The sequence below is a fragment of the Podarcis liolepis genome (assembly GCF_965112155.1).
Source record: "Podarcis liolepis genome assembly, chromosome: 17".
NCBI lineage: Eukaryota > Metazoa > Chordata > Lepidosauria > Squamata > Lacertidae > Podarcis > Podarcis liolepis.
This window is the reverse complement of record NC_139571.1, coordinates 11,370,480-11,382,511: the sequence shown is the minus strand read 5'-3', so window position 1 is coordinate 11,382,511 and position 12,032 is coordinate 11,370,480. Positions and strand designations below refer to the sequence as shown.

The 12,032-nt window shown below is 45.3% G+C and overlaps 2 protein-coding genes across 15 annotated transcripts in view; one reads left to right on the top strand and one right to left on the bottom strand.

Moving 5' to 3' along the window:
- The first annotated feature begins 979 nt into the window (after window positions 1–979).
- TMED1 (transmembrane p24 trafficking protein 1) lies at window positions 980–7,051 on the top strand. Its single transcript, XM_083483447.1, has 4 exons — window positions 980–1,277; window positions 2,295–2,392; window positions 2,791–2,974; window positions 5,159–7,051. Exons 1-4 carry the CDS (start codon window positions 1,080–1,082, stop codon window positions 5,375–5,377), a joined length of 699 nt encoding a protein of 232 aa, XP_083339573.1. The 5' UTR covers window positions 980–1,079; the 3' UTR covers window positions 5,378–7,051.
- A 1,857-nt stretch (window positions 7,052–8,908) lies between these two features.
- Window positions 8,909–12,032, bottom strand: part of DNM2 (dynamin 2) — a 63,530-nt gene continuing 60,406 nt past the window's right edge. For 9 of the 14 annotated variants that reach the window (XM_083483363.1, XM_083483364.1, XM_083483351.1 and 6 more), the window contains one exon: window positions 8,909–11,099. In XM_083483363.1, the coding sequence (XP_083339489.1) occupies window positions 11,030–11,099 (70 nt within the window). In that variant the 3' untranslated portion in view covers window positions 8,909–11,029. The remainder of the gene's footprint in view (window positions 11,100–12,032) is intronic. The other 5 variants (XM_083483352.1, XM_083483359.1, XM_083483361.1 and 2 more) reach the window with 1 other exon arrangement.

The following is a 12,032-nucleotide window of genomic DNA, read 5'->3' as shown; positions in this document are numbered from 1 at the left end:
GAAGCTGTACGCTGGCTCCCTTGGCCAATAAAGCGAGATTAGTGCCGCAACCCCAGAGTAGTCCACGACTGGACCTAACGGTCAGGGGTACCTTTACCTTTATTCTGTATTTGAGACCTCTGAATTCTTCTAACACCCGGAACCAAGGAGTTAACTAACCATCTGAAGGCAGCCCTGTATAGGGAAGTTGTTTCAATGTTTTATTATGTCTTTATATATGTTGGAAGCCACTCATAGAATGGCTGGAGCAGGCCAGTCAGATGGTTGGGGTATAACAACAACAATGTATAGAATAAGAGAACAAGGAGAACATACATTTAAAGAAGATTGGAAAATGTTTATTGAATATGTCGGTGAAAATTGTGCACATTTAAAAACGCTGGCATTATTCAAGATAAATTCAACAGTGTAGATAAGTTTTGATGGATGTAAGAATGGAATACTGAATGGTTTAGCTTATGTAAAATATGCAGGGATTTATGGTATGTAAATTGAACCACGGAAAGAGAAGAATGGAAGTCATTGATTTAAGGTTGTTTAAATGAATATTCTAAAATGTAAAACAGAAAAAAATAATAAAAATTTAGCAAAGAGAGAGAGAGAGAGAGAGAGAGAGAGAGAGAGAGAGAGAGAGAAAGAACGTCCCTATTCAATGTTGGAGGATATGCCTGAGGACATGGCCCCTTGTTGGGTCTCTTGCCCCCGTGGCCAGTTAGGGGAACCAATTCTGCAATGGGCCAAGGACCCCGGAAATATTTTTGTAGGCGGATGGGCTCCATGCAGCGGATAACAGGAGCCACGCTGCCTCCTTTACGCGCGGCTTCCTGCCCGCCGAGTTTGTCTGATCAGCCGCTTCGGGTTGCCCTGAGCAAGACAAAGCGACGGACAAATCGAATAACGAATAAGCAGAAGGGAGAGAGAAAGAAAAATGCGCCCCCGGGCCCCGTCGGAGCGCGAGGCTGCGACTGCTCTGTGCGCGCCCTCCGGCGCCGACGTCCCGCCCGAGCGCGGCCGCCTCTTCCTCTCCAAGGAGGCGGCCCGGCCCCGCTCTCCTTCCGGCGCCAGGAAGGACCCCGACGATGGCGGCGGCCGCGGCCCTTGCGCTCGGGCTGCCGCTGCTGCTCCTGGGGGCGCCCCGAGGGGTCCCCGGCCAGGCCCACCCGCCGCCGCCGCCCGCCCCGCAGGACGCCGAGTTCACCTTCCTGCTGCCGGCCGGGCGCCGGGAGTGCTTCTACCAGGGCGCGCCGGGCAACGGCTCCATGGAGCTGGAGTACCAGGTGAGGCTGGGTAGGGGTCCACAATCCGGCCCCCAAACCAGGCGCATGGGGATTGGAGGGGGGCAACAGGCCCTCTTCTTCCTGCTCAGCCCCTGGTGGTGGTGGCAGAGGGGAGCGGGGGGTAGACTGCCCCCGAAGGTGGAGCTCCCCCTTGGCTACCGCGACGGAGACTGCGCGCACAGCGCTGCCCTTTGCTCCGCATCCAGGAGGACGTTAGTCGCGATCCGTATGGCTTTCTTAGCAAACGCTGCTTTTTTATGCACTTCCCCTACACGCTCCCCCGCGCCACCACCAAACCATCTTTGATCCGAATTGGGTGGGAATGAATGACCTGTCTGCGTTTTAAGCCGGCAGAGCCATGGAGCCTTTAGTATTCCGTTCTGTGTGGATTTATCAGCAGCCAGATGACTGGCATGTTTGTTCTTCAGAGGGGAAATGGTACTTAGTACAAGAAAACCCTGTAACTTTTCGAGACAGTTTGAGCAGCCAATGTATCTGACAGATCCCTCTTAAAAGCCGTTTGCCATTGCCTTGCCAAGTTTTTATTGTTTCCTTAACTTAACTTTTATTTAAGTTAAGTGATTAATTAATATGTTTAATTTCATAATGTGAAGATCTAAGGATGTTAATGTTTAAGTTAAATTTTATAAGAACTGTGATTTGGAAAACCGTTAAAAGGACATGCAATGAAATTCAACCAAGGGGAAGCAAGGAAGTCACTTAACAATGTTAGTAAGTGTAATTTTTAATAAGGCTATGATTTATGTTTGTTTGTCTTATGTGTTTGTTTATAATGTGAAGTTTTTATTGTTTCCTTCCTAGTTGCCCAGTGTAGTTACCCTAAGAACAGTCTTGCAAATCGGGCTGGGTTTTAAAAAAGTCGCTAGCCCCAACACGTTGCCTGATATTTAAATACTGCAAAAATGTGTAGCCATTTTCCACTTCTCTTGTATCATTGGTGGCTTTTCTGGGCATAGTAGCTCTTTCCATCATCCAACTCTTGCTATTGCCATTTAGGTTATTGGTGGAGCAGGCCTGGACGTTGACTTCTCCTTGGAAAGCCCTTCAGGCACATTGCTGGTTGATGAATACCGGAGATCCGATGGGGTTCACACGTGAGTCATGCTGCTTTTATGCTTTGGAGTGAAGGATACTTCAGTGGCACTGAGTTGGGAGGGCCAGAGGGGTGCATTTTGCTCCTTTCCTCCCTGCCAGCCCTGTGCCACTGCTTGGCTCTGGTGGGCAGTGGGGGTCACTCCAGCACCATCAGCAGCGAAGGCTGGAAGTGGGCTCCATTCACCCTCCCTGCCCCCAGGCGCACATACCCACAGGGATACTCACGAGAAATCCATTGCTTGCCCATGGTCAAGGTGCTTTTACAAGTAGCAAAAGTATGAAGAGTTTGTGTATCTGTGGTTTTTTTTTTAATGCACTTTGGCCAGTCCAGCTTTGCAGGATATATCTGCCTTCATCACGCAGCCCTTCGCTCATCCTCTTTGTTGGTATCTTTCAGCATTGAGCCCACGGAGGGAGGGGATTACAAGCTGTGCTTTGACAACTCCTTCAGCACTATATCAGAGAAGTTGGTGTTCTTTGAACTGATCTTTGACAGCGCCCAGGAAGATGAGGACTTGAACAATTGGGCAGAAGTGGCCGAACCAGAAGAGATGCTCGACATAAAGATAGAAGACATTAAGGTGGGCAAAGAGGCTGTAGGAGAAATGCCTAGTGCTGAGATGTGGTGGAGTTAGGCAGAATAACAGTGGCATTCGATGGGAAAGAGACCAGGATAGCTCCAGTCTCCTGCAACCGTGCACAGAGTAACATTGCCAGACAAAGCAGATGGGGTCAGCCAATAACAGATGGGGTCACCTGTTGCCTGGGCTTCCAGGTATTTAGCTGATGCAGGAGGAATGCTCCACAATGGGAGCCTAACAATTAGTTCCTTTCCTGGATCTTCACTCCCCTTTTCCAAATGCCCCATGCCTGATGGGGATGGGCGGGAAAGAGCCCCTGCATTTCTGAAGCGCTGGCCAAAGCCCTGCAAATCACCCCAAGTCCTATGGGTGGAATGGATCTTCCCATCATTACTGTCAATATGTGGCTAGTGGCTTAATAAATTAGGATGTTCACATTTGTGGCTTTGCCCCTAAGAGACCTACCATTTAGGCTTTGCTGAAGAGGTGAACATGGTGACTGACACACTTGTGTGGATTAGTGTCTGTTTGTGTGTGTAACTTTGTATTAATGTAGCATTTTTATATGTAACACTGTAGTTTCGTGATTTTTTTTTAAAATTATCTGTTGTGCCTTCAGTTTTTTTGTACACCACATAGATACATTTTTGATATATTAAGCAGTATAGAAATTAAATAATCCATCAACTACATAAGGTACATAAATTTGAAATAGACTCATGAGTAATTTTGGGTTAATACTAGAGGTAGTTGTTAATCAAAGCCCTTCCACTGTGTTCCAGAAATTGTGTTCAGAAAGCAGCTCCCTGTTGTTTCAAGACCCATTTATTTTATTTTATTTTACAACATTACCTATATAACACAAATCTTTTCAGCTCCCTGAGATAAAAACCAGAGGGTGCCTTGGTTCAAGGAAGACTCCTGATTAATGTTAACAGTGAAAGTTGGTCAACTAGCCAATTTCAAGTCAATAAGGTTACAAAGCTGACTTGTTTAACTGAGCAGTATTTGTTTTAAACCAGGAATCTTGGTGGTTGTTGGGTTTTTAAAAAAAAGGTATATCTAACAGAATTCCTCCTCAGCTGCACATCAGGGGAAAATGCTGTGTCCAACTCATGGTGTGCAGGGTGTGGTCCGAAGGCACATGATGTGCAATCACCCTGCTGAAGCTAAGCAGCTCTGGGTCTCATTGTTGGTAGCAGCAGTACTTGCCAGGCACTTTGGTACACATGGACTTTGAGACCAGAAATGCAGACAACAGGTGTCTTCTTGTTACCGCCTTTGTGGCTTAGTACTCCAGTTAAAGAAGAAAATGAAACTAGCTGTAACTCTTAATAGGTTTTGGCAATCATTGCAAACCTGCATTTTCACTGCTTTGGAACAGTGTATACGGGGGAGCTGGCAAAGGCAACAGAAGGAGTAATTTTTTAATCCAGCCAGGAAAGGTTTTTCTTTTTCTTTTTTCTTTTTTATTGAGATTTCGGTTACACAACGAACGAGGTTTTTCAATATCTTAACAGATAAATTACAGTGGTGCCTCGCAAGACGAAATTAATCCGTTCCGCGAGTCTCTTCGTCTAGCGGTTTTTTCGTCTTGCGAAGCGACCCTATTAGCGGATTAGCGCTATTAGCGGTTTAGCGGCTATTAAAGGCGTAACGGCTATTAAAGGCTTAGCAGATTAGCAGCTAAAAGGCTATTAGCGGCTTAGCGGCTTAGAAAAAGGGGGGAAAGCGGGGGGAAATCGGAACACTCGCAAGACGTTTTCATCTTGCAAAGCAAGCCCATAGGGGAAATCGTCTTGCGAAGCAGCTCAAAAACGGAAAACCCTTTCGTCTAGTGGGTTTTCCGTCTTGCGAGGCATTCGTCTTGCGGAGCACCACTGTATTTGAGTCAGTATAAAGAGAAGGTACAGATCTGTAAGGAATATCTCTGGGGTTGTGGTGTATGAATGCACAGTGATTCTTCATGGCCTTTTAATGGATGTTGAAATACTCGTGCTTGAGTTCTGATGGTCACGATGAATTTTTTTTGGCTAACAATAATAGACATGGTGCCTGATCATTTGTTGGGTGAAGAATCTGACTCCATGTGATTTGAATTTGATTGGCTACAATGGTTTCCTTTTCCCCAAAACACATCTTTGCCCCAAACATATCTGTTCTCCTTTGTTCTCACCACTATAGGAATCTATTGAAACCATGAAGAGCCGCTTGGAGAGAAGCATTCAGATGCAGGCCCTGCTGCGAGCCTTTGAAGCTCGAGACCGCAATTTACAGGAAAGCAACCTGAGCCGAGTCAACTTCTGGTCAGCTGTCAATCTCACTGTGCTCCTGGTGGTGTCATTTCTCCAGGTGTACATGTTGAAAAGCCTCTTTGAGGACAAGAGGAGAGTCTGGACGTAGCAGGAGGAGAAATGGCACCCCCTTTTTACCTGTACGGGGCAGGTATCCAGAAGAATGCCAGCTCCCATATTGCCAAAGCTCAGTACTGTCCCAAGTGTAGCTGCCATTTCCGTCATGAGTCTCTTTTCAGAAGGGGTTAAAATATCACAGCCAAGGTAAGGGAGGGATTTGGGGTGGGGATTGAACACCCCCACATCTTATGTGATGGTGGCAACCTGTCGAAATTGAGAGCAGGATGAGGGAGTGCAAGAATTGGAGTTGTTAGGCAGTACACAACAAGCAAAAACAGCTGTTCATACATTTCAATAGCTCCTCTGTTTACAACGAAGGGCAGGTGCTTCTCAATGTACTACAGCTTGCAGCAGAGTTTGCCTCTTGGCCTTAAAACTTTGATATTCTGCATCAGACTTCATCAACATGTGCCTTAGCAAAATTCGCTGGTCTGGCTGGAAGCAGCAACACCCTGGCCACTTTTGCTGTTGAGAGGCTCCTAGCCTCTGCTTTTTCCATGGAATCTCCGTGCCCTAAGAAGCCCCACAATACTTAAGGGCATTAAGAAAACTCTCCTAGTGGAATTGGTAATCTTTACCACCCAGGCTTCTGCATTTGATTTTCCTCAGGCATGACTACATGAGGAGTATTGTCACTGCTAAGGACTCCCATGGTCAGCAATCTGCAAAGGTGAAAAGGCCTGGTTTTGCACTCATTAGGTGCTAGCGATCTAGCATTCCAATTTTCAGCAGAAAGCAAGCAGAATGTGGTTGAGTTTATTCCCTTGGGAGGAAATTATTGCCTTTCCAAGACCCAGCTCTTCAAGTATCTTTAAATGTTAGGAACTGTGAACAAGTAAACTCCTGATTATAGAAGGCTGACCTGCAGAGCACACGAGCTCTTGAATACATCTGGTGGAATTCTTCTCTGTTTATCTTCTGCTCAGGACTTGAGCACCTTGGGAATTCCTTACTGGATTTAGGATATGAGAAATTTCACAAGTATAACTTGGGCCTAAATTACACAATGGTGGCAGATTAGTGTTGTTAAATGCTGTGATTGAAGCACATTTGCATTTAAAGTGGGCAGGTGTGGGGCATCTTCTCTTCTTCCTGCCACAGGTACGCCAGCAGACTGCTCAGCTCTGATATCAGTGGTGAGACAGGCTGGGAGAGGGCTGTGCAGAACAAGTGGGCAAAGGAAGAATTTAGCAATGCCCTGGCAGTTTACTTTGTGCCCTCACTATAGACATTATTGAGGGACTTCTGAAATACACTCCTGGTACTTTCACTGGAGATTAAAGTTGAACGTTCAAGAGTAATTGATACCCCCAACCCCAAAATAGCCTTTCAGATGGGCTGCTGCATTTCACTTCACATTCTTAGTACGTTAAAATTTCCCTGGACGTGGCAGTGCATTAGCCCGAGCTAACTGTTCAACGCTATTCCACTGGCTGCTCTTCAGAGCAGGATGCTGCCAGTTCCCATAGCTGCATCCCAGATCAGCTGGATTCTGGCGGCAAGAAACAGCTGTGTGTATGCTCACACTATAAAAAGACTTTGTTTGGGCTTCCTGATGTCAGAGAATGCCTGGCATAACAATGGGAGGCTGCCAGTGTTCACCCCTTTTCTAAGATTGTGTAGGCCATTGTCTTGTGGTTCAATAAATGGTCTTTGAATTGGAGCTTGTCCTCTCCTGCATCTGTCATTGGTCTTGGGTTACAAGAAGATTGGTAACATACTTTTCCTTTTGAGAGTGCTTCTTGTCTAGAGGTAGTAAGCACAGGAAGATGGCCCTGAACCATAGCTGTCAACTTTTCCCTTTTCTTACGAGGAATAAGGGAATTTCCCTTAAAAAAAGGGAAACGTTGACAGATATTGCCCTGAACCCTTCCCACTTTTCATGTCATTTAAACTGTGATGCCAAACCACTCAGCCCATTTTATTCTCCTGCCCCAAGCATCTCAGATTCCAAAGCATTTTGATGTCTTGCAGCACACCTACTGGTGGGAACGTCACTACAGGAGCAAATGTATTATTTTTCTCTCATTCTTCAGGTTGCAATACAAAATCCATAGCATGAAATTTGAACGCTCATGTACAAAAACCACCTCCGAGCAGCACCAGCAGGATTGTGAAAGGTGCTTAAAGAGGGCCCCTGTCTCCAACTCTTTTAATATATGCCACCAGTTATTGATGTAAGCCTCAAAGAGGCATGAGCAAGGCCACAAGATGTTCCCTCTAGCAAGGGAGTTGGGGCCAGATACTTCGCAAGTCAAAACAAGTCAAGGAGAAGGTGGGACACTTCTGCTGGTCCCAGGCACTCCCCTTGCCCCCAATATCTTGATTTGGAGCTGAAGGACCAAGGAAAAATGTGGCGGCATGGATGGAAAGTTGCAAGCAAGCACAATTTGTGACCCTTTCTTGTATTTTAATATTGTGCTGGAAGCTGCCCAGAGTGGCTGGGGTATTAATAATAATAATAATAATAATAATAATAACAACAACTATATAATGAAAGTACTATGCATTTTGGTCAAATCATATCAGTCATGCTATGTAGGTGCTTTATAAAGTATGGTGTATGTACCTTTCCTCAAGAACTGAAGTTGTCACAAGACTGACAGCATGGATCTCCTTGCAAGTATTTCAGTATGAACGCATTCTTCATTGCTAGCCAACAAGATCTTCTAACTGGTACACTGTTTGTATTGAGACCTCCCCAGGCAGGTGCAATTGCTGAGCATGTAACAGCCCTTCTGAGTGCTTGATCACCCCTGTTTTCTACAGGGAGTGGCCATGACGAAACTACTATAGCGGGCAGCAGCTGCAAAAAGATGTCCCAATGTGCCCTGCAAAGGCTGTCTGCAAAAGCTTGCTCATTTGTATTTGGTTGTTCCATGATCACTTGTTTTAATTTGAGAGGGAGGAGAGCTATAGGGCTACCTGTCCTCTGGGTGAGGAGGCACTTAAAAACAACAACTGGGTTAATCCTTTTCTGCGAATGCTGTTCAATTGATCCCTCGTGGTCTAGGACACTCTGTGTGACCAGTAACAGAAAACATTTTCCCCACTGTAAATAGACTTCATTTGCCCTTAGTGATACCAGCACACAGCCAAATCTGCCTGAGTATGAAGCACTGTGATGTTATCACATTGAGCATGATCACTTGAGAAAGGGGCAGGAAATGGCACTTAAACAGCACCTATATGTAAGGGAATCAGTGGCTGTGGGCAGCCATAAACATATAAGATTAATATATTAGCCATAGCTAAATGTCCTTAAGCCTTATTAACTGGAGTTACGTTTAGCTTGTTTTATTGAGATATTGTACAACTGCCTCCCATTCAAAAGTCAAACTGAGCAGGGCCAAACAATCAGCCATTTGTGTTGGAGGCTGGTGCACAGAAGCTCCTCAAGGAAACTCAATTTGAGCTTTAGTTTCTTCTGCTCACTACCTCCTGAGTGTAGAAATTTTGAGAACCAATGAAAGACAACACACACTCACACACAAACCCCAACACCACTGGCTGCCAGGGGTTTTCCACCAGCAAAATTTCCCTTTATTTTAGTTTATTAATAGGATACATAATGGAGGCACTTATCTCAAACTGTTGGGATCTTTTTTTTCCATCTAAAGAAGAGGGAGAGAAGGTCCCACAGCCCCTTCACACATGGTAACAGGAAGAGTCAAGAGGAAGCAAATATGAACACAATGAATTAAAAGTAGAGGTCCATGCTACCAAGCAAATGCCAGCTTTCGGAGAAGTGACCAGTGGGCAGTAGGTGGCACGAGGTTATGAAATGCACTGCAAGAGAGGGTCAAAAGTCCATGATAGTGACGTTGGAAGTAGAGGGACATTTATAGGAAGGCAACACTGGTTATTAGGGCAGTCAGCATGTAATTCAAGCAGTAAAGGCACAAAATTAGCACCGTCTATGGAAGTGTCATATCCTCCAGGACACGAAGCAAGGAACTACTGCTGCAGGTAGGCAGAAAGGGAAGAAACATTTAAGGCAGGTGGTGTATGTGTGGCTGTTCCTTTTCTCTTATCTCAGGAAGGGCTGAGGTATCCCTGATAGCCTTGTATAATGAGGGCTGGGCTTAACTGATGATTTCTCTTTTTAAAAAATCTAGAATTTATACAAGTATTAATACAGTCTGTCTTTCGTAAGAAATATATACAACCACAGCCCAGGGAGGGCAGAGTGCTTTACTACTGCTGTTGAGAAGGCTCCAGTGTTACTCCAAACTCCGAGGCTCTACAGGTGGAGCAGCCAACCCAAACACACAAACGCCCCACTCCGAAAGACCACAGATGCTAACAGGAGCTTCTGTGGGACCTTGTGGCACAAGTGTCGTAAGATCTATTATGGACACAGTTTGCCATGAAGAATCTGCCTCAGCCTAGAGGCACAGAGGTAAGCTGCAGTACAGCTGATCTCAAGCACTGGGCATTTCTTTCACGGGACAAAGTCACTCTTCTGATTAGGGAGGGGAAGGCTTTCCAACAGAGACCACAATCCGTGCAGAGGATCACAATCCTGATAAAACACTTCGAAACCCTGGTACACACACACACACGCACACACTTCTCCATATGGACTGGGCAGGTAACAAATGGTCATAGCCAGTCGGGGAACAGCCAGTTGGTATTACAGCTCCAAGTGACTAAGACATCCCTGCCACCTGGATGCCTCCCTGGTGTAAATTAGGAGGGACCAACAGTCATGCTTATCTAGGTTACAGCTGAGCTGCCTCTGTTTAAGCATGAACACTGGTTGTGCAGAGAGTGGCAGGGCATTCAAATCAACTCTATACCTGAGGCTTAAAAGCAACCCAGTGCCACCTTCTTTCCAATTATTCTGCTTGGCAAAATCTTGCTCTAGTTCAGTGAACTGAATTTATAAGCAATTTGCTATCTGCAGTCCCATCATTTTGTTTTGGTTTTTACCCCTTCAAAGTTATAAAATGGAAATAAACTGATCAAATCTTGCATTGAAATTTATAGAGAGAAAGGAAAGGCAATCAAAGTGGGGAGGGGGGGGAGAGATTATATATATATATATTATAATACAAATAAATTCATAGCCGGGTGGGGAGGTTGAGGAGTTGGACAAACCCAATTAATGTGAATGGCGAAGGGAGATTCTACGTGTTGAATGCACAAGTGTTGGTGGAAATGCAAACTCGCCACTTTCACACATTCACAGGCAATCCCTTGCCAATCCCTCAACTAGGGGGTCCTTTCTGTATTTTCAACAAAGTGCAAAACAACTCCACAAAACAGAATACTCCATGTTCCCATGTGGAATGGGTCTGGTGTGGCCACCAAGAGGAGGGTGAAGAAACTATCCCTCCCCTGCAATTTTCCAGAGAAGATTCAGGTCACCAAATCCCTCCCCAGCCAAGACCCAAGGACAGAGAGGGAACTGCTACAAGGAATGCTTGGCCTCTCAGAGCTATTTACAAGTAATCAACCCACAGCACCCATCCCATGGTGGCTGCTACTGGAGGGAAGGAGACAGGAAGGAAGCGGGAAACGGGCCTTGGCTACAGTTGATCACAATTGCAAAGAGCTCTTTTACACAAGAGATTAGGCATGAGTTCTCTCCACAATATAGTTAACAAGCAACAGCTCTCCCTGGTAGTGGTTGTAGTTAATCTAATAAGGAGGGCTCAGCAGGCCTGATAATCGTGGGCCGGTTCGGTGCTGCAGGGGGTCTTCTGCTGTAGAGAGAACAAAACAGATGGAGAGAAATGAATACCGGGAAAGGGAGAACTGGACAGACGTCACTGTGAAATATTGTTAAGTGAAGCTAATGCCCACAACTCTCATGCCCACTCCACTATCCCACTTAAGCTGGGAAATTCTATGCCCAGAATAGTACATTTTGTGGCACATTTAGCTAACAAATAGAAGTGGTAGAAGCCATCATTTATCACTATTCTTTAGACAGCTTAGAACCACTCAACCTCCCAATATTTTACCTGTCTGGAAAAAAAAGTCTGCCTTTGGTATGACTAGTAGGGGTGACTTGGATAGACACGAAAATCCAATTTGCTTGACTCTGAAGGTGTGGTTCTGGGTGAACATTATGCAGGGTATGCGAGAGACTGGATTGTACAGCTCCTTCAGAGAACAAGCCAGCTCAATAACACAATGACTAGTACCAGGGCACTGTATTCTGTCTGTCCCTGCCCCCCGCAAACACCATATGATGTTGAGACTGCCCAATATACTGATATAATAAAATATTCAGGGTGTAATCTATTTCTATATTAAAAAATTCTGTGTGACGATAAACCAAATTCTGCAAAAAGATACACTAACTTCTGCAAAGTGTGTAGATTACTGTGTAGATTAGTTTATTCTGCTTCTGCTAACTTTGTGGAGGTGGCTGGCTACACAGGTGGCTACAAGGCTTTCCTCCTTTTTCCTCTCTTTATTTTTTACACACACACACACACACACACACACACACACACACACACACATCTCTGAAGTCGTAAGAGCTAGCAGTTTCAAGATGAAATTTGAAATTCTCAAGGAGCTAAATTCTGCTTCTTTTCTGTTGTTTTGAGAAATAAACACAGCACTGGCTACAGAAACCAGTCTGCTTGCTAGCACTGCTGTCTTAGATGAGTCTCTAATTCAAAACT

Excerpts from the sequence above, each read along its gene's own strand:
- TMED1 (XM_083483447.1), top strand. The coding sequence starts at position 1,080 with ATGGCGGCGGCCGCGGCCCTTGCGCTCGGGCTGCCGCTGCTGCTCCTG. Across the intron at positions 2,393-2,790 it reads AGATCCGATGGGGTTCACAC|CATTGAGCCCACGGAGGGAG; the intron begins GTGAGTCATGCT and ends GGTATCTTTCAG. Across the intron at positions 2,975-5,158 it reads TAAAGATAGAAGACATTAAG|GAATCTATTGAAACCATGAA; the intron begins GTGGGCAAAGAG and ends TCACCACTATAG.